This window comes from Humulus lupulus, chromosome 9 (assembly GCF_963169125.1).
Source record: "Humulus lupulus chromosome 9, drHumLupu1.1, whole genome shotgun sequence".
NCBI classification, from domain to species: Eukaryota; Viridiplantae; Streptophyta; class Magnoliopsida; order Rosales; family Cannabaceae; genus Humulus; species Humulus lupulus.
This window is the reverse complement of record NC_084801.1, coordinates 21,257,039-21,279,670: the sequence shown is the minus strand read 5'-3', so window position 1 is coordinate 21,279,670 and position 22,632 is coordinate 21,257,039. Positions and strand designations below refer to the sequence as shown.

Sequence of the window (22,632 nt, the reverse complement as noted above, 5' to 3'; positions counted from 1 at the left end):
AGAATGATACAACATAAATCACAATTAGTAACACTATAATTAAGTATATCAAACATAATTATAATCAATTTAGATTGATCATATCACGTGGCTATAATTATGCATGTGATAAAAAAATTTATATCAAGGGGAAGATTATTATATTGAAAGTTCACTTATGATATAATGTCTATCACATGTTCAACTTCTATGGTCAATATCATTTGCTCATTCACTAGGGGTTGTTTGGTATAGTGTAATTATTTATGGGAATAATAATTTTTAATATTCTTATATTTGGTATAAGGTTTTTCTTTATAGAAGCCCTTAAAAATTATTACTTTGGAAATGAGATTACCAATAGGAGGGTATTATTAAACTCTTTAAAAAATATGGATTCTAAACATTCTCACCAATCTTAACAAAGGGGATTTCACATATAATTAATTGTTTTTAAATAATGTATTAGATTATCATGTTTAACCAAACAATGTAACAATGAAATTCAATTAATATAAATCTAATTAAATATTCTCATGCATAACCAAACACAGTTTACAAATTTTCAGACAATTATATTCTCCTTCTTAATATCTTAGTTAACTAGATTATTTTAAACTTTTCGTACCAAATGACAACTTAGTATTCTTCAAAACTCTTTCAATCATTGAATTACTCATTAATATTGTTAGCATGTATTGACACATGTTTAGATAATGTATTATTTTCCTTACTCCGTTATTTACCTATTTTAAGAAGTCGTTGACTATTTTATTGTAATATCACAATTTCGGAATTCAAAATCTTCACTACTTACCTTACAAGTAGATATTGGCCAATATTTGACACTGAATTAGTAGCTTATATGGTGAAAGAAGATAGTAATCAATTTTGACGCAATCAAGTCTTTCTTTTAATAAGTTTTAGTCTCTAAGAGTTAGAATATTCCTAGCAATTATATGATGATTCATCATAGACTCATTTAACTACATGTTGAATAAAAATTATGAAATCATGTTGGGATCTAGGTAGGGGTGTTTGCAATGTGGGTTGTGCGATTTGTTGCAAATTTATTGGACTACATTGCATATGCAATTTAAGTAATTTTCCTAATTGCATCTGCACCATACCATACTATAAAGTAAGTGGTTTACACCTATCACCAAATAATTTAACAATTAGCAAAATACATACACTCATTCAAAATAATCTTATACACATACACTCATTCAACTTTGAAATCTTATGCACATATATGCTCATTCAAAATTAAGAGACTGTCATAAAAAAATACATATTCACGGTCAACATGAAATAAAAATTAATCCACAAATTATTCATGATATATCCAATAACTTATCAAAAATCACAAAAACTAATATCTAACTCAAAATTCAACAAAAATTAGCATAAACATATGCATAATCATTATATATAACTTATAACTCAAAAATTAGTACATTATTAATCTAAACATTTTCAAAACAAAATAGTAAGAATAAAGTATAAACTAAGATATAAATATAATTTTGTAATAATTAAATTGATGTTTTCTTATAGTGTCGTGCAATGCAGTTTGAACAACATTTATGAAATTTCAAATTACACACCACACCACACTACACAATTTGAAAAAAAAATACAATTTGCAAACGGATCACGTAGAGTTCCAAACCCATATATTTTAGTGTAGTTTGGATGGTTTAACAAACACTCCTAGGTCTAGATGATGTGAAGAAATTAAAAGCCATTTTGGGTATGAAAGTGATTGAATGGTAAGAATATAATAACTCAGATTGTTGGAGTATTATCTCACGTGAAGTTTCATTTAAATACTAATGATCATTTATAAACTTTAGATGCAATCCAAAAATTGAGATCGTTAAATGTTAAAAAATAAAATTTTCAAGTTCAAGAATTTTGAGTAATTAAATGCTAAATGATTATTTTTTTTTAAATTTCAGTACTTAAAAGTGTTTTTTTATGAATTGAAGAATGATTAATTTGATCTTAGAGTAATATTAAATACACATATTTTATACACAACAATGTGTATTAAATTTAATTATAGGATTGTTTTGTCAGGAACTATAGATATTTTTAAGATTATAGGATTGAGATTAATTACACGTCATTATGTGTAAACAATATGTGCAATTTAAGTATGTTTTAATCATTACTTTTTTTACTTTGGGTTCATAAATTCCTTAAAAAAAATTAAATGCTAAGTGATCAATTGTTCAAATATTGGTATTTAAAGGGTAAGAATTTTAATTAGTTAAATCCTAAATGATTTTTTTAATGAATAATATGCATAAAGTGTAAGAATTTTGAGATGCTAAATGTTCAAACATTGCTCAAATAAGTTTTCTAATGAAATAACAAAAATGGTAATATTTGTTAGAAAATTCCTTTTTTTTTTTTTTAAAATATGTTTAAATACAACACAACTTAAAACCACGAGATGGTATATTGGTATAACGCTCTGGTTACCCCAGAACAGTTACAGTGAACGGTGAACCAGAAATTTAACTCGCTACCCGAGTCATTTGGTTAAAAACGTGCTTCTAAGTATTATTAATAGGCTAAGGTGGAAAACCAATCAAAAGGAAATGATATATTTTATTTAAAACATAAACTGTTCATGGGCCCATCGAAAACATTTACAAGTTATTTACAACTCAAAATGGTCATTACTGTTTCAAGTTTACAAACCCGCTGACCTAAGCGGCAAAAATAGGGTAAACCCCCTAGTTCCTCTGAGAACTCCTTGGCCGTGGTGGTCAAGCGGCCGCATATGTACACAGCACCACCTAAGCTTTCCACTCAAGGCTGGGTGAGCTTCTCTTTCCCTTTACATGCACCACATAGCACCCATGAGCCAAAGCCCAGCAAGAAAACACAATATATCATGAATATAATATCAACAATGATCATAATCATCATTTAGGACTTTCAGTTCAAAACAAATGAGTGACAGTCGCAAAAGTCACTAAGGTGGGTTTCGTTCCCTCTAGCCATGTGACGATAGGGTCACCAGGGCTTTACAAATAAGTGAACCTTTCACTAGCTTAAACAGGATAGGTGCATGATGAGTAGTCACCAACATGACCTTTGTAACGCCCTAAACTCTAGGGACCGTTACGGTGTGCCTTATAAACAGTGCTAAACTCGCTAATCGAGTCATTTGGCCAAAATCGTGTAACTAAGTATGATTAGCGATTTAGGGATTAAAATTTTTGGTTAAGATATAACGTTTCATTAGAACATTTATTACATACATTGGGGTCCCAAAAATATAATTTAGAGGTCTAATACAAGAAAATATTTACAACAGGCCGATCTAAGCGGAAAAACAGGGTTTAACCCTAGTTCCTCTTCAAACCTTGGCCGTGGTGGTCGAGCAGCTACATATGTACACATCGTCACCTAAGCTCTCCAACTCAAGGATGGTCCAGCTTTCTTTTGCCTTTACCTACACCACATAGCACCCATGAGTCGAAGCCCAGCAAGAAAACTTAATATGCTCATGTACAGTAATAATATGTCATCAAATCATAAGGCACACGCCTAGCAGATACAACCCTAGTCAAGCAGGCAAACGAATTCACGTACTGTTGAGTTTAACACATCAACCAATGACTATAATAATCATCCAGGGCTTTTAGCCCCAAATAGAAGAGTGATAGTTGTACAAGTCACTAAGGTGGGTTTATTCCCAATATAAATAAGTGATCCTTTCACCAGCTTAAACATGATAGGTGCATGATGATTAGTCACCAACATAACCTTCCTCATGACCCTAGAGTCATAACCATGGAACACTGTTCCCTAGCCATGTGACAAGCAGTCACCTAGGCCTTAGGCCCTGGCTCTGAGTAATTAGTCTTAGACTAGACAAGCGCTTATAAGATTCATCGACCCTAGGGTCGGTCCAACATTAATGTCTTAGAGTCATTCAACACTGATATCGATTAGATCTAATCTTCATTCGGCCCTGCGTTCAGGACGCTTATGCCGTTTCTGACTCTTAGGTCAGTATCCCTAACTAGTCAGTACCATATACAAGCAAGCAATGCCACCAAACATATATTATATATCAAATATCCGAATACAGGGCATTCAACATGCTTACTCAATAGTTACTAGCACAATTAGGCTCATGCATAAATACAGAGGCTCAAGCTCTGAACAATCTCATATTCAATACTCATAGCATCCCCTAATCACATGTTTCTCGTGCATTACATGCATCACATTTAATCACTTGACATGCATCAACAATAACCATGCATGCCACATTTAAACATCCAACATGCATCAAGAATAACCATGCATGTCATATATACACAGGGTGTAGTTTTCTTACCTTTGTTCCAAGCACAAGTTACCAATAAATGAGCCACAAGTACAATCCTTACTCCAAGCCTCTAGTGATAACCTAGTCACAACCATAAACGATGATCCAATGAGTTCAAGTTCTAAAACCAATCCCGGAATCAAGACCTAGCCTCCGAGACATCAAACCCCACCAATTCGGGTAGTAGGAATGATCCTGAGGCCTAAGGTTTGAGTTCCCATGGCTAAAAACCCATTTTAGTCACTTTTCCTCTTTTGAGCCGCGGCCCCAACCATTAGAGCCGCAGCCCCACTCAATTCAGGCCCAAAAACTCTTCTCTGACAGCAATTAGAGCCTCAGCTCTACCCAATAGAGTCGTAGCTCAAATAGCCCATCAGCACCAAACCACCAGCTTCTTCAAGCTTGAGCCGTAGCGCCCAAGAACAGAGCCGCAACTCAACCTCGAACCCAGCCAAAAAAACTCTATTTCTTCATCTAAAAACCTTTCAAAAACATATCCAAACTCAAAAATCAAAGTTCTCAAACATCCCCATGATCCAAAACCAACAAAACCCATGTCTCAAATCACCCAAAAACACATCAAAACACAAAGTCCAATTCAAGCTTAAAAACTTTAAAAACTTAGAACTTAAAACTTGAATTACCTCTGATTGAGTTGTTTCCCAACTAAATCCTCCGGCTAATAAACTTCTAATCTTCCCTAGGATCGCTATGCCTCGATCCTCGCTTTAATCCGAGTCCTAGAACTCAAGTTTCCTTCGAAAATGCGATCGAGAAACGAAAGTGAAACTTAGAGGGAGAGAGAACGTACAGAACATTCTTTTTATTTCTTTAAAAGGTTACTTCAAGCTTAAGTAGCCTCAAACAAATCCTAACGCTCGGGGTCCCGAAAACATCCCCGGGGACAAAATAATCAAAACCTCAAGAATTTCCCCCTAATCTTACTAACTCCCAATTTATCACCAAATATTGATTCCCATTACCCGATAACCTGGTAATGCTCTAAATACCCCTTAACTTACTCCAAGTCAAGCTTAAATCCCGTTGTGACTTTCCCACTAGCTTACCTCCTAGGATCATCTTGTGTTGAGTAACCTTAGCATAACCAAATAATAATATAGAACCACACACATATCACATATATGCTAAATATGTCCGAAATGGCCAAAATATGAAAATCACCCAATTACTCAGAAATGGGTTCACATGCATATTTAATACACCTAAATATGCATATTATCATTTAATCACATAATAAATCAATTATGGCCCTCCCGGCCTCCTAATCAAGGTCCTAAACCTTATTAGGAAATTTGGGGCATTACAACCTTTCTCATGACCATAGAGTCATAACCATGGGATTCCGCTCCCTAGCCATGTGACAAGCAGTCACCTAGGCCTTAGGCCCTGGCTCTGAGTAACTAGTCTTAGACTAGTCAAGTGCTTATGAGTTTCATCGACCTTAGGGTCGGTCCAGCATTAATGCTCTAGAGTCATTCAACGCTGATATCGATTAGATCTAATCTTTAATAGGCCCTGCATTCAGGACGCTTATGTCGTTTCTAACTCACAGGTCAGTAATATGCGACCAGTGCCGTCCCTGACTAATCAGTGCCATACACAAGTAAGCAAGCTCTGCTAAGCATTTAATATGCAATCAATGTCCACATTTATCAACCAACATGTCTCAACAACAATCATGCATGTCATATACACAGGGTGCATTTTTCTTACCTCTGATTCGAGCGATAATGAATAAAAGAACGACCCCTGAGAACGATCTGACTTTTAGCCCTTTAGCGGTCACCTAGTCATAACCAAATATGGGACACCATCAATAAAATGATTAACGAAGGTTCCCAAACCAAGATCTAGCCTTCGAAACAATAATCCCCACTAATCCGGGTAGTAGGAACAATCCCAAGGCCTAAAACCAAGTTCCCGAGGTCAAAACACTCAAACGGGCTCAAAACTACCCAAGGGTTGCGGCCCTAGCACCTTGAGTCGCGGCCCCCAGCCACAACAGGAGCAAGGGCCGCGGCGCCCAACAAGGCCAAAACGCTCCACTTGCTTCTTCAAGCTAGGGCCGCGGTGCCCAAGAACAGGGTCGTGGCCCCCAACCCAGAACCAGCCATAAACCCGATCTCCTTCATCCCAAACCCTCCAAAACATACCTAAACACTTCCAAATCCAAAAATCAAAGTTCCCAAGCTTCCCAATGATCCAAAACCATCAAATCCCAAGGCTCAAACGAACCAAAAACTCAACGATTTACAAAATCCAATTCGAAGCTTAGAAACTCAAAACTTAAAACTTAGATTACCTTTGATTGGGTTGCTTCTCGTCAAATCCTTCGGTCAAGAAGCTCCTAATCTTTCCAAGGATCGCTATGCCTTAATCCTTGCTTGATTCCGACTCCTAAAACTCAAGATTTCTTCGAAAATGCCTAAAACGGTAAAACGAACTAACGGAAAGAGAGAAAGAGGTTTTCTAACGTACGGTTTTATCTGACAAGCTACTTCAAGCTTAAGTAACCTCAAATAAAACCTAGTGCTCGGGGTCCCGAAAACACTCCCGGGGGCATTATAGTCAAAACTCTTAGAATTTCCTCCTGATCTCAATAATTCCCAATTTATCATCAAATAACATTCTCATTACTCAATATCCCAATAAAAGAAACCCCGTTATGAGAAAACTGCTAATTTGAAACATAAGACCATCTTATGCCGAATAACTTGAATATATCTCCATAATAATGGGATTTCATCCATAACTCACAATATGCATTAAAATACACAAATATGCCCTCAACGGGCCAAATTACCAAAACACTCTAATAATCAAATGTGGACCCACATGCATGCATATAACATCATATTATAATATAATTCACATAAACATGCATATTATCATTTAATGGCGTAATTAAACATTTATGACCCTCCCAGCCTACTAATCCAGCCATTAAACCGCATTAGGGATTTTGGAGCATTACAATTAGTATATATGATTTTGAAATAACATTATCCCTTTATTCAATCTCAATGCATACATTACATTACATATACTTTTTTCTTTTATCTAATTTTTAATGAAGATATGAACCCATTGATATATATGTTAGGATTATAAAAATACACTTAAGCAACACACATAAACATCAGTATTCAACATAATATCTCAGATGTTAATCATGTTACTAAAAGTGCATAAATGATAAACCCTAAAACATGTCTCTATATAACCTTTGTTAAATTAAAGAAGAATAACACAAGAGCGGAAGCACTAACCTGAAGTCATTGGTGAAGATAGTAGAGAAGGTTTTCATCTTCCAAGAAATCACTTTCTCTCTGTGTATTTCTCTGTGATGGGGAAGGAGAGAATACAAAAGAATGTGTTTCTTGAGGACCATTACCTATTTATTAAAAAAACTGATTATTAAATCAATTTTGGGTATTTATAATTTGGCCCCTCATCAAATTATAAATACAACTTATGGTATCTACACATTATTTTCATGACATTTTAATACCCTATGATACTTATAACATAATTGGTCACTTTATTTTGTATCAAACTTTATAATAGCATCATACATTAATACATATGTGCCCATAATAAGATTTTAATCCAACAATCTCCCACTTGGGCAACATATGTTTCCTTATGAATGTATAAGCTTATGAGCTCAAAATTTGTTATCATATAAAGGTATTCTTTAACAATCTTGTCCATCAACCATATCCATATAGGATCAAAGCGGTTTTTATCATATTAATCATGACTAAACCCATCAATGGTCACACATACAAATACAGTCAAATGACATAGATCAATCATGGATGCGTAGCATGGAAATTGCATGCAATGTGAACTAAACATGCCTATTCCCTACTACTCCTACTTAAACTTTAGTGAGGTCATAATCAAACATGACAAAACAGAGTGAATAAACTGAATACTTCATTTCTGATCAGATAATAACTCAGTATATAAATGTCTGAAACAAACATAAAATAAATAAAATATACAAACTCCCACTAAATCATAATATCCTCAACCAGTACAACACCCATATGTGCAGTGTGCTCATGAAAAACCTTGGGTGGTAATCCCTTTGTGAGCGGATCCGCTATCATGGAGTTTGTCCCAATGTGCTCTATGGATATCTGTCCACTCTGCACTCTTTCTTTCACAACTAGGAACTTTATGTCAATGTGCTTTGACTTGGATGAGCTCCTGTTATTGTTGGAATACAACACTGCTAACTTATTGTCACAAAATAACTTGAGTGGTCTTTCTACATTCTCCAAAATGCGCAGCCCAGTGACAAAGTTACGCAGCCATATTCCATGATTTAATGCCTCATATCATGCTACAAATTCTGTTGCCGTAGTGGAAGAAGCTACGAGTGTTTGTTTGACACTTTTCCAGGGTATAGCTTCTCCAACTAACAAATAAATATAGCCTGATGTAGATTTTCTACTATCTTGGCACCCAGCGAAATCAGAATCAGAATACCCTACGACCTCCAAATGATCTGATTTCCTATATGTGAATGTATAATCTTTTGTTCTCTGGAGATATCTCATAACCCTCTTAGCTGCTATCCAATGGTCCATAGCAGGGTTGCTTAAATATCTACATAACATGCCAACAATATATGCAATATCTGGACGCGTACATACTTGAGCATACATTAGACTCCCAACAGCTGATGCATAGGGAATCTTTTGCATATCTTGAATTTCAAGGTTACATTTAGGACACTGACTAAGACTGAATTTATCTCCTTTAGCAACAGGGGCATCTCCTAGTCTACAATCTTGCATGCCAAATCTTTTGAGCACTTTATCGGTATAGCCCTTTTGTGATAATCCAATAATACCTCGAGAACGGTCTCGATGTATCTTAATTCCTAATACAAAAGAAGCATCCCCAAGATCTTTCACCTCAAAATGCTTAGATAAAAATCTCTTGGTTTCGTGCAATAAGCCTATATCATTTGTGGCAAGCAATATGTCATCGACATATAGAACCAGGAATATATACTTACTCCCACTGAACTTGTGATATACACAATCATCAACAACATTCATCTCAAAACCGAACGAGATAATTACTTGATGAAACTTGTGATACCAATGACGAGAATCTTGCTTGAGTCCATAGATGGATTTTGCCAATTTGCAAACCATATTCTTTGGGTCTCCTGACACAAAGTTTTTTGGTTGTACCATATAAATTGTCTCGTCAATGTCTCCATTGAGAAACACTGTTTTAACATCTATCTGATGTAGCTCAAGATCAAGGTGAGCAACAAGTGCCATTATTTTCCTAAAAGAGTATTTCGGTGAAACTGGAGAGAAAGTCTCTGTATAATCAATGCCTTCCTTCTGAGTATAGCCTTTAGCTACAAGACGCGCTTTATACCTCTCCACATTACCCTTTGCATCCCTCTTGGTTTTAAATATCCATTTACAACCAATTGGTTTTGCACCTTCTGGTAGTGGGACAAGTTCCCAAACTTTATTGTCTTGCATGGACTTGTACTCCTCATTCATGGCATCCATCCACTTTTGAGAGTTAGAAATTTTCATGGCCCGATGAAAGTTGATTGGGCCATCTTCCATCATTCCATTGTCATTCTCATGTTCTTGGAGATATACAATATAATCATCTAAAATAGCACTTCTTCTTTCTCTCGTGGACCTCCTTAATGACATTGGTTCTTGAGGTTGTTGAGTTTGTTCTTCTGGAACAATTGCCTCATTTTGAATAGGGGGTTGTTCAACATTGTCTTGTTGAGGTTCTGGATTCACTTCTTGATGAATAATAGGTGTAGGAACCTGAATATTGTCAAAAGTGATAGTAGAAATTGGGTTTGAATTCAATTCCTCCTCAAAAGCAATGTCTCTTACCTTATTTCTCCCCCCAAACTCAACATCCTCAAAAAATGTTGCAGTTCCCATCTCAAAAATATTTCTAATTGTGGGATCATAAAACTTATAGCCCCTAGATCGCTCAGAATAACCAATAAAATAGTTGCTCACTGTTTTGGAGTCCAATTCTTTTCATGTGGCTTATAAGGCCTTGCCTCAGCTGGACATCCCCAAATGTGAAAGTGCTTTAGACTAGGCTTTCGACCTGTCCAAAGCTCATAAGGTGTTTTTGCAACTGCTTTAGTTAGTATTCTATTCAGAGTGTAAGCTGCTGTCTTTAATGCTTCTCCCCAGAGGGACTCAGGTAAGGTAGAATGAGCAATCATGCTCCTTACCATATCCTTAAGAGTCCTATTTCGTCTTTCAGCAACACCATTCATGCTAGGTAAGCCTGGCATGGTGTACTGTGGGACAATGCCACATTCCTCTAGGAATTTAGCAAACGGTCCTGGACGTTGTTTGCCTGAGCCATCATATCTACTGTACATAGTACTCACCACCACGATCAGATCTGACGTTTTTAATCCTTTTGTTGAGTTGATTCTCAACTTCAGCTTTATAAGCTTTGAACACGTCCACAGATTGAGATTTTTCATGAATGAGATATAGATACCCATAACGTGAGTAATCGTCTACGAATGATATAAAATATTGTTGACCATTCCAAGATTCCATAGGGAATGACCCACAAATATATGTATGAATCAATTTTAAGATATTTGAAGCTCTGTTGGCACCTAATCTCTTGGTTTTGGTCTATTTTCCCTTGATGCAATCTACACAAACATCAAAGTCTGTGAAGTCAAGAGACTCTAAAATGTCATCAGACAGAAGACGCTCAATTCTACTTTTGAGATGTGATCTAAGCGTTTATGCCATAGTGACACTGAATTTTCTTTATTTAATTTGTGTTTAGTACCACGTGATTCCACATGCAAGGTTTCATTATAGGATACAATTGTTTCTAGCAAATAAAGATTGTCATAAGCATTTAAATAACCAGTTCTAACAACATTTGAACTTAAAGACAAACTAAACTGATTGTTTCCAAAAGAACAACAATATCCAAATTTGTCCAATAAAGAAACAGAAACTAAATTCCGTCTAAAAGACGGTACAACAAAAGTGTCTTTCAAATCCAAATAAAAAACAATTCCTAACAACAATCTAAAATGCCCAATTGCTTCCACTTCCACCGATTTTCCATCGCCCACGAAGATGTGTCTTTCACCATCACTTGGCTTTCGGTAACTCAGGCAACCCTGCATAGAAACACTTATGTGAGTAGTAGCACCAGAATCTATCCACCAAGTGTTTCTAGGTACAGAAGCTAAATTAATCTCAGAACAGAACAAAGTAAGAATCATACATTTCTTTACATGCCATGCATGATACTTGGTACAATCTTTCTTCACATGTCCAGGCTTGTTGCAAAAGAAACAACCATCTAATCCTTTTGTTGTTTCTTTTGGGTTGGACCCTTAGCAACTTCATTATCAGATTTCCTTTTCTTGCCTTTATCTTTAGAGGCAATGGCCAAGTAAGCTCTTTCAGTCTTATCTTGCTTCAACCTTTCTTCCTCTTGCACACAGTGAGAAATGAGCTCATTTAGAGTACATTTCTCCCTTTGACATTTATAAATAATTTTGAATTGGTTAAACTGTGCAGGAAGCGATACCAAAACCATAAGAACAAGCAAATCCTCAGAAAGCTCGATCTTTAGTGCCTTAAGTTTTGAAGCAATTTGGTACATTTCCATAATGTACTCCCTAACATTTCCTCGACCCTTATACTTCATGGACATCAAGGAAGCCAAAAGTGAAGTCATTTCAGCCTTATCGTTTCTAGCGAAACGTTTCTCAATTGCATCGAGGAAATCCTTGGCCTTAGTGATCTCTTCAGATTATGTGCCTCTAAAGGCTTCTGGAATGCATTGTTGCATGATCATTAGACTCATGCGATTAGAACGATCCCATCTCTCAAACTTTCATCAAGAGTGCTTTCTGCAGTAAAAGGTCAAGGTTATTCTTGCCTTAATGCATAGTCTAATTCCATGCAACCAAGGTTTACATGTAATTTCCCTTTCCAATCCTTGAAATTTGTCCCATTAAGCATAGGAATAGTGTTAATGTTGGCAGTTATTGTGGCTGAAGTAGATGAATTAACTGAATATAGAACAAAATATCAAAACATGCTCACATAAAAGTTCATAAAAAACAATAAATTCAAATAATGGTTAATCTCATCTCAAGATACCCAACACAACATTAATATCAAGTCTTTGGACAGTAATATTAATTGTAAACGGTACTCTTGTTGTAGCAATCAAATATTGACAATAAATCATGTCAAATAATATGTCAATCTTTGGATAAACATATTACTCACATAGAATATCTTATAATTGTCACACATTTATCACTACAGGTATGCATGAAATTTGACCAAATATTAACTTATATTTGAGTCCGTTAATAGATGCATGAATTACAAACACACAAGTATCTTGATATTTTAAATAAATTAAGTTACACAAAAGAGGTCATTTTAGTGACACATTGTTTCAACTAACTTATTTTAAAAAAATTATATATTCTTAATAAAATCCAAAACCAAAATTTGAATTTAGTTGTTCCTGTATTATGATTATTATTACTATTATTTTAACTGAAACTAATTTATATTCAATAAATAAATAATAATAATAAAACAAAACTTAATATACTGATTATATATAATCGAATATAATCGGATATAACTGAAACTAATATAATCGGATATACATACAGACGAAACAAAACTTACATATACATAAAACAAAACAAAAAAAATTCTAAAACCTGACTGAAGCCATAATCGCAAAACAAAACAAATCCTGTTATATATCATATGCATAGATTTAATATTATCCATACGTAAAACAAAAACAAAAAAACTGAATGAATCATTTCCTTTATACATATGATGATTTCGGCATAGAACAAAATATACTTTTTCCCGCGCTTTTTCTCTCGATGTTTCTGCATCGGCGCCATGGCAAAGGGAACCAAGGTCGGGGGGAAGGGCAAATCGAAGAGCAAAGGCAAGAAAACATGTCCAACTTCTGCTGATAGGGTCATTAAAACTCGATCTATGGATGCTATTCTTGGGATCCAGGAATTGGAGCTGTCAGAGGATGAGCTAGGAGCAGGGGCAGAGCGAACCTGTCGTGAATATACTCCATCGCCTCGAACTGGAATTTGTACGAATGTTGAAGATTGGATATCGGCTACTAAGCAAGCTATTCAAGACGTTGTTAGAGAATATATATTATTGCTCAATGGAAATATGGAAAAACCAAATATACAACTCTATGCGAAAATACAATGGACAAAATAATATTGATTAAATAAGTATTACAACTCAATTGCTCAAAATACAAGTAAATCAAAAGATGTAAAAGAAGAAGATTACAAACTCAATACTATAACAATACAAGTAAATAAGAAGAACAAAAGAATGAAAACACAAACTAACTCTCACACAACCAAAGTGTAGAGTAGTGGGGATCACCAACTTGAACAAGGTTCAAGACCTTTGTCCAAAAGCTTATTTCCCCCTATTCTCTAAGCACTAAGGGATCTCTCTAGGAAATAGCTCTCTGGAATTATCAAGCCTTTTGGTGTATTTTTCAGCCAAGTGCTTTGTGGATGAAAAATGGTGTGTCTTACAAGTGAGCATTAGGCTCCTATTTATAGAGTTTGAGATACCCCTTTGAATTTCAAATTCCACCAACCCCATGGCTGTTACCAATGTTTAATTGGATGTTTTATGGAATTAAAATAGAAATTTGGGAGTTACTTGGCTGTTGGAAACGTTCAAAATTGGATAAAAACCGAAATTCAAAGATACTGTCAGCCACTAGGGCCGCGGCGCTTGTTCTAGGTGCCGCGGCGCTCAGTCAAGTTCAGCCACTAGGGCCGCGGCGCTTGTTCTAGGTGCCGCGGGGCTCAGTCAATTTCAGCAACAAATTTTTTCAGTTTTTTTCCAAAACGTTCCAATTTATTCCCACTTGATTTTGTAACTTCCATACACAATATGGGAGTTAAAATCATATCTCTATCATCCATTTCTCATATGGCTTTATGAAATCCAATCTCAAATGTGTAACATATAATATACACATTATTGGGTAATATTTGGGAGTTACAAATTTGTAACTGATTTTGTAACTCCAAAATATGTCACATTTGGACACACACATGTGTCCAATTTTGTGACTCTCAATAATATGTTACAAGATGTGACAAATCACATTTGTGTGACAAATCACATTATGTCACATTATTTAATCTAACATTATATTATTTAAAATAATATAACATTCCCCCACTTAGATTAAACAATCACTTTTTGTAACACTTATTTAATCAATCAAAACATTATATTAAAATATAATAGACGTCAATATGGGTAAGGCTGTACCATCTCCGATTTTACAGTCTAACTATACCAATGTCACTACCAGTGGAGGCAAAGAGAAGCATATTACAGGGGAAGGTGTTATCGATCAGAAGAGGACCTCTGGAGTCAAAATTGATGTCGAGGATATTGCTGAGGAGGTGAATTTTTGGCAATCCTCTTTAGTCTGCTATGTGCTTGGTGCAAATCCACCAATCCGAATCCTGGAGGGCTTTGTGAGGAGATTATGGAAGGATCAAGTTGATAAGGTAGGCATTCTCTCATCTGGTATTTTCATCATTCGCTTTTTAACTATGGAAGTAAGAGATGGAATTTTGGATGGAGGATATCTGTTCTTTGGGAATAAACCTCTCATAATGAAGGCCTGGAATCCGGTTGATGATTTTACTAAGGAAGACATTGATTCAGTTCCAACTTGGGTTCATTTGGGAGGTTTGGATATTAAATACTGGGGAGATAGGTCTCTGTTCAAGATAGTGGGACAGATTGGGAAGCCAATTCAAGTGGATTCCATTACTAAAAACAGAGATCGCTTAGCTTATCCCAGAATTCTCATTGAAGTGACCATGACACGGGAATTTCCATCTCGAATCAGCTTCCTGAATGAATTTGATCAAGAAGTAGACATCTTCGTGGAATATGAATGGAAGCCCACTGTATGTATGAATTGCTCTGGACTAGGACACGAGGCTCAAGTTTGTAGGAAAAGTAAGACTGTGAAGCAAGAATGGGTCCCTAAACAGAAGGTTTCATCACCTGTTGTAAGCAAAGTTAATGTAGATGCTGATGGTTTTCAAACAGTTACTAAGGGAATCAAGATACAGGAATCTAATGCCAACCCAACGAGGGTGAAGAACAAATTTTGCCTGCTTGAGGGAGACCCTGAGATGGAGCTTTTACAGAGGAGGAATACAGTAAGAGAGGGGGGAGGACCCTCTGTTCTAGATGGATAGAATTTTAACTTGGAATGTACGAGGGATTAACAGTCAACATAAACACAACGAGATTAAACAGTTAATTCTGTCAAAGAAGGTTGGCTTGGTTAGTCTTCTCGAGACAAAAGTGAAGAATAAAAATATGGGGTCTATTTACATGAATCTGTTTTCTGGATGGTGTTTCACAAATAATAACTCTTGGATTGATAAGGGTAGGATAATAATTGCTTGGAATCCGAGTGCCTTTACTTTGGATATCAAGTTATGTACCACACAATTAATTCACTGTCAAGTATAGGTCCCTAATTGAACAGGAAGCTTCTTGATTACTTTTGTATATGGTTATAATGATGCAGCATCTAGGGAGAGCCTATGGAATGACTTACAAAGTTTGGCTGGGAGTATATCAGTCCCTTGGCTGGTGGTTGGAGACTTCAATGAGATTCTATCCATGCATGACAGAATTGGCAAAAAAACCTCCATAAAGTTCTCAAGCAAATTTTCAGATTGTTTGACAGCTTGTCATTTGGAAGATTTGAAGTTCTCTAGCTGTTTCTATACCTGGAATAATAAGCAGAGAGCAGATGAGAGGGTTTATTCCAAGATTGATAGAGCTTTAGTTAATTCAAATTGGACTGATCAGTTTCCTAACTCAGAGGCTGTGTTCTTGCCAGAAGGGATATTTGATCATAGTCCAATTCTGGTGAATGTCACGTTGGAAATGCATGTGGAAAAGAAGCCATTTCGCTATTTTCGGATGTGGAAAGCAGCACCCTGTTATGAAAATAAACTTAAGGCAAGTTAGGACTTATCAGTTGATGGTACACCAATGTTCCAAATAGTATCAAAATTAAAAAGGCTAAAACAGGTGCTAAAGACCATCAATAGAAAGGGTTTTTCTGATATTCAACAGTCAGAATTCAAGGCAGGAATTGTATTGAAGGAGCTTCAGGAGCAGTTGCAAAAAGATCCCTTAAATGACAGTTTGATTTCTCAGGAGCAAATGATTAGAGAGCAGTATATATCTTACCATAAAGCATACATGAGCTTCTTAGCACAAAAAGCTAAAGTGTCTTGGATGGCTAATGGTGATGAAAACACTCACATCTTTCATGCTTCCCTTAAGGCAAGGAGAATTCAGAACAAAATTTTATCCATCAGGAATGAGGCAGGGATTTGGGTAGACTCTCCTACAGATATAACAAAAGCTTTTTTGGATTATTATAAAGGCTTGTTAGGGACAGTAATGGAGCGAAGGAAGAAGGTGTCTTGGTCAATCATGAAGCTGGGACCAGTGCTAAATGCAGTGATCATTCAGACTCTTTCAATGGATTTCTCAGCTCAGGAGGTTAAGAACATGATATTTGCAATTCCAGGGCTGAAAGCCCCAGGCCCAGATGGATACAGTAGTTTCTTTTACCAGGATAATTGGGATTTGGTGGGTTTGGAGGTCACTACAGCTGTGTTATCCTTTCTTACTTCAGGTAAACTACTTAGAGAAATTAATAACACAACCATCACACTTATTCCCAAACATATTTGCCCAGATTCTGTGTGTGATTTCAGACCTATATCCTGTTGTAATGTCATTTATAAAGCTGCATCCAAGTTGATTTGTTCAAGGATCAGGAAGGTGCTACCTGAACTAATTGCAGAAAATCAAGGGGGATTTGTTCATGGTAGATATATAGCCTACAATATTATGATATGTCAAGATTTAGTTCGGCACTATGGGAGGAAAAACAGTAAGCCAAGTTGCATGATTAAGTTGAATTTGAGGAAAGCATATGACACCATAGAATGGGATTTTATTGAAGAAATGCTCACTGGTTTTCAATTTCCACAGAAGTTTATTCAGCTCATCATGGTATGTGTTCGAACTACCAGATTTTCATTGATGATTAATGGTTCATTAAATGGATACTTTGAGGCTAAACGAGGATTGAGGCAAGGAGACCCTATGTCCCCCTTGTTATTTTTACTTGGTATGGAATACTTATCTAGGATCATGCTTAAGGTTGGCTCTTATCCTAGTTATAAGTTTCATGATCGATGTGCTAACTTGAAGTTGAACCATCTATGTTTTGCTGATGACATTTTGTTATTCAGCCATGGAGACTTTATTTCTATCCTTTTGATGCTTAGAGGACTCAAGTTATTTTCCAAAACTTCTGGACTCTTTCCCAATGAGGCAAAGTCTACAATATATTGCAGTGGCACGAGTGAGTCTGAGATTGAGAGAGTAATATCTGCTTCAGGATTTTCAAGATCTTCATTACCCTTTAGATATCTGGGCATTCCTATCTGTTCTAAGGATTTCTAAGGCTGAGTGTGGGATCATCCTCGACAAAATGGTGGCCAGGATTAGACAATGGAGTTCCAGAAATTTATCATATAGTGCCAGAGCAATCTTGATCAATTCGGTCTTACTGTCCATTCACTCTTATTGGGCTCAAATCATGGTGTTGCCAAAGAAGTTATTGAAGGATATAGATGCAATTTGCAGGGCCTTTTTATGGAAGGGAGTCGCAGAAGCTCACGGTCCAGGGGCAGTTGCTTGGTCCACGGTCTGTACTCCAAAGTCTGCAGGAGGGTTAGGATTCAGGAAAATTATAGAATGGAATATAGCTGCCTTAGGGAAATATGTATGGGCAATTGCTTCTAAAAAGGACAACTTATGGGTTAAGTGGATACATAGCATTTATCTGAAAGCAAAGGACTGGTGGACTTATTCAGTTCAGCAAGGCTGCAGCTGGTACTGGAAGAAAATAGTGGAAATTAAGGATCTTTTTCGAGCAAAACTGACTGAAGCAGCTTTCATGGCAGTGAAATATGGAATACAATCGGGGCATGCACTATTATATGATCAACAAACTAAGGTCCAATGGAGTAAATATGTCTGGGAGAGATGCAATATACCGAAACACAGGTTCATTCTATGGCTGACCTTACACCAGAAGCTGAAAACCAGAGCCTACCTCAATAATCACGGTCAGGTAGTGGACAAAATGTGCCTGCTGTGTGGGATTCATACAGAAGAGATATCACACCTATTTTTTCAATGTGCTTACAGCAGGTTATGTCTTGTGAAATTGAAAGAATGGATTGGATGCAGAGCTCAAACAGAGGATTATCACACACTACTGAGTTGGATCTCCAAAGCAAAACACATTACTAAACTCAGGAGAAGTTTTTACATAGTTGCTGTATCAGCTCTAGTGTACCATATTTGGAGAGTCAGAAATAATGTTTTGTGGTCCTCTAAGCTATGGCATGTTAATCATACAATGGAGGTCATTAAGAGAGAGCTAAAACTGAGACTTACTGTAATGTATAAAGGGAAACAAAATAGGGATAAGGAATGGTATCAGAAATTGTAAAGTTAGATGTGGATTGTAAGTAACATATAGATAGAAGGGAACTATAAGTGTACATGATTTGTTTTGAGCAATACAATGATTCTTATTCACAAAAAAAAAGAATAAAATATACTATGCGAACATAATAAAAAAAATATATCATTAATGATATCACATATGTTAAATTTCTTCATTATTAGAAAGCAAAAAACATACATAATAATGAAATATCAAAACCCCAAAAACCCCAAATTATTTTGAACAAAATCAAACAATCTTTAATTAATCTAGCAAATGTGGCTCTGGAACCACTCGTTAGGATTATAAAAATACACTTAAGCAATACACATAAACATCAGTATTTAACATAATATCTCATATGTTAATCATGTTACTAAAAGTACATAAATGATAAATCCTAAAACATGTCTCTATATAACCTTTGCTAAATTAAATAAAAATAACACAAGAGCGGAAGCACTAATATGAAGCCATTGGTGAAGATAGTACAGAAGGTTTTGATCTTTCAAGAAATTATTTTCTCTCTGTGTATTTCGCTGTGATGAGAAAAGAAAGAATACGAAAGAATGTGTTTCTTAGGGACCATTACCTATTTATTAAAAAAACTGATTATTAAATCAATTTTGGGTATTTATAATTGATCCCTCATCAAATTATAAATACAACTTATAGTATCTACACATTATTTTCATGACATTTTAATACCATATAATACTTATAACATAATTGGTCACTTTATTTTATATCAAACTTTATAATAACATTATACATTAATACATATGTGCCCATAATAAGATTTTAATCCAACAATATACTTTAAGGTCAGCATGCACAAAGCTATCGTTATGTCTAAATTTGTGTGTGTTTTTTTTACCCTTCCATGCTTTTGGTGGAGCTTAAAAACAATAATGATTGCACTTGGAATTATTTATGAAGTGCATTCCTTTTTTAAATAAATGACTATATTGACCAATAAAACACTATGGTTTTACTTTATCCTAATCTTAACCACCAAGCATTTAATCACTCCATAAGTCACAAGTGGCCCCCTCAACTTTAATGCAATGTTTTCTTTTAGTACTATAATTATTACAAAATTATATTTATATTTTAGTAGTGTTAGACACTACAAGTGTTTTATAATAATACTTATAAGATAATGAGATTTTTTTTTTAATAAAAAAAATACTTAGTTTTTATTGTTTTTTGTTTTGCTTAACAAAATTGTGACATGACATTAAAAAACATATGTATATATAATTAATATAAAAAGGAGTGTAAGATACTAAATCATGGTATGTAGTTACCAAATTAAACGAGAAAACTAAAGATTTTTTGTTGTACTAAATATATAAATTAAAGAATAATATTTTAATGTTAACTTATAATATATCAAATTACACTAAGCACCTTTCTTTTTTCTCTTTCCATCTATTTCTATTTAAACATTTCATCAATTTTTACAATTTATTTTCAACATCTTCTATGGAAAAGTATGAAATTACCCCCTAATAGTAAACTAAGAATAAATTTCACCTCTATAAATATTTATTGTTTGAAAAAACTTAAAACATTTTTAACACTAAATTTTTTAAAAGAATAAAGAAAACCAATCACAATTTTTAATTTTTTTTAAATTTGAAACAAGAATAAATATAAATAATTAAAGAACACTTATTAGAGTTGAAATTATTTGTAAAATTATAATATTATAAAAAGTATTTCTTATTGAAAAATGATAAATCAATTAATATATACTATATTTTAGAGATGATAATTTTTTTTTATTTGTAAATATTTAATAGGGAATTTATATCATTTTATTAAAATAATATATTTACTAATAATTAAATACTTATGAGAGGTGAGGAGAAAAAAAATACTAATAGTCTAACTAGAAAATCATTTTAAAATTATAATAAAGATCATAGGGTTTATATTTGAAACAATCTCTATTATTTGTCCAATTTATCATTAATTCCTCGATTTTTTTTTCTTCATCCTTAAACTATCATTATTTTTTTATACTTATTATGCTCCAATTACTTCTTTTGGGTAAAAAAAAAATATATAAAAACTCTAATGCATATCATGTCATTATTTCACTACACGTGTATAATACTTGTATCCCATATAAATCTTTTTAGAAATTCATGTATTTATTTTCTTTCTTATTTTTTGAGTGTTTTGTTACAAAATCATAATTGTGACTTCATTATTCGTGGAAAGTATTAAAGATGCGAAAACATTATCCAGAGCTATTAATTTTTTATCATTATAGACAATATATGCATATTCCTCAATGTAATTCTTTTTCTTCTTCATTTTCTTTTAAAGTTTGATTTGGCATGAAACTATTGTACTTCCTCCTATAATTTATAATGCAAAAATAATGCAAGTTTAGTGCAAAAACTTAAAATTTGTAAAACCCTAAATTTGTTACAATATATTTTATATCTCAAAAGTATTTTTTAACAAGTTTGAAGCAATTGTTCTGACAAATTTGTGATATAACATGACAACTTTTTTTTTTTTTTCAGATTTGTTTTCTTAAGTTTTAATTCTCTAGAAATCATTTTGTTTATGACAATTTTTTACTTGAAATTTCGTCTGTTGATATTCACTGAGAAAATATTATTTTATTTATAAGAAGATTTTCTTTTAAATAAAATACACATTTCATTTTTTTTAGACTTTGAGACTTTTTGTCAATTGATTATAAATTTTTTTGTGATATTTTTTATTAACAAATTTCGTGGTAATGACCGGCTATGAAAATAAAAATTCAAAAAATGTAGTTTCTTTTTTTGAAAAGGGAAACTTTGTGTAATAAATGAAAGATTTCAAATTTCTTCATTTAAATAATACTGTATGATTTTCTAATCCTTTAGTGCAGATCATGAGCTTAACTAGAAAATGATTAAAAATTCAATTGATCAAAAAAATTGCTGGAATTAATTTGGACTATCAGTCTGCCCAGATACATTATCTATTGAGTCAATTTCCCAATCTGTATCAACAGAATCTGACATACTAACATAATTTTCTAAATAAATAATTTGTGCAATTCTCTATTTGATTTTTGCAGATTTCGTGGACTGCTTTGAAAGACCATTTCAACTATAAATAAATGACCAATTAGCCACAAGTCCTTAGCTCTCACTTCTCATTTTTTTAGTATCATTTCTATATGTTAGAGAGTTCTTTTTGTGAGATTAAGAGTGGATACCTTAATCTAGTATCTAAGAGTTGTGTAGCTTCCTTTTGTATTCATCTATTTGTTGTAGAAACATGTGTCATCTATTGATAATGAGTTCAACAATCTTCGGGAGAATATTTTGCTAAGACTTTATTCAGGAGGAAGAAAGCATTCATCAACCTTTGAATAGAGTTCAAGAGCATGGTGTCTCATCAAGAAACTGGAATTTTGAAGGGTGTATAAAAGCTTGCGGCATAAGCATAGAGGGAGTCTATCTATGTATAAGTCAATTGTGATTTTGTACTTTGTGATACCTTACTAATCAGTTTCATATCAAGGCGTGGCCCCGTGGATTAGGTTTTCGAACCAAGTAAAA

The 22,632-nt window shown here is 34.3% G+C and overlaps 1 protein-coding gene across 1 annotated transcript; it reads left to right on the top strand.

The window, feature by feature from the left end:
- Window positions 1-14,729: 14,729 nt before the first annotated feature.
- LOC133799497 (uncharacterized) lies at window positions 14,730-15,695 on the top strand. The gene has a single exon (XM_062237511.1). The coding sequence runs from the start codon at window positions 14,730-14,732 to the stop codon at window positions 15,693-15,695; it is 966 nt and encodes a 321-aa protein (XP_062093495.1).
- The last annotated feature ends 6,937 nt before the right edge of the window (window positions 15,696-22,632 follow it).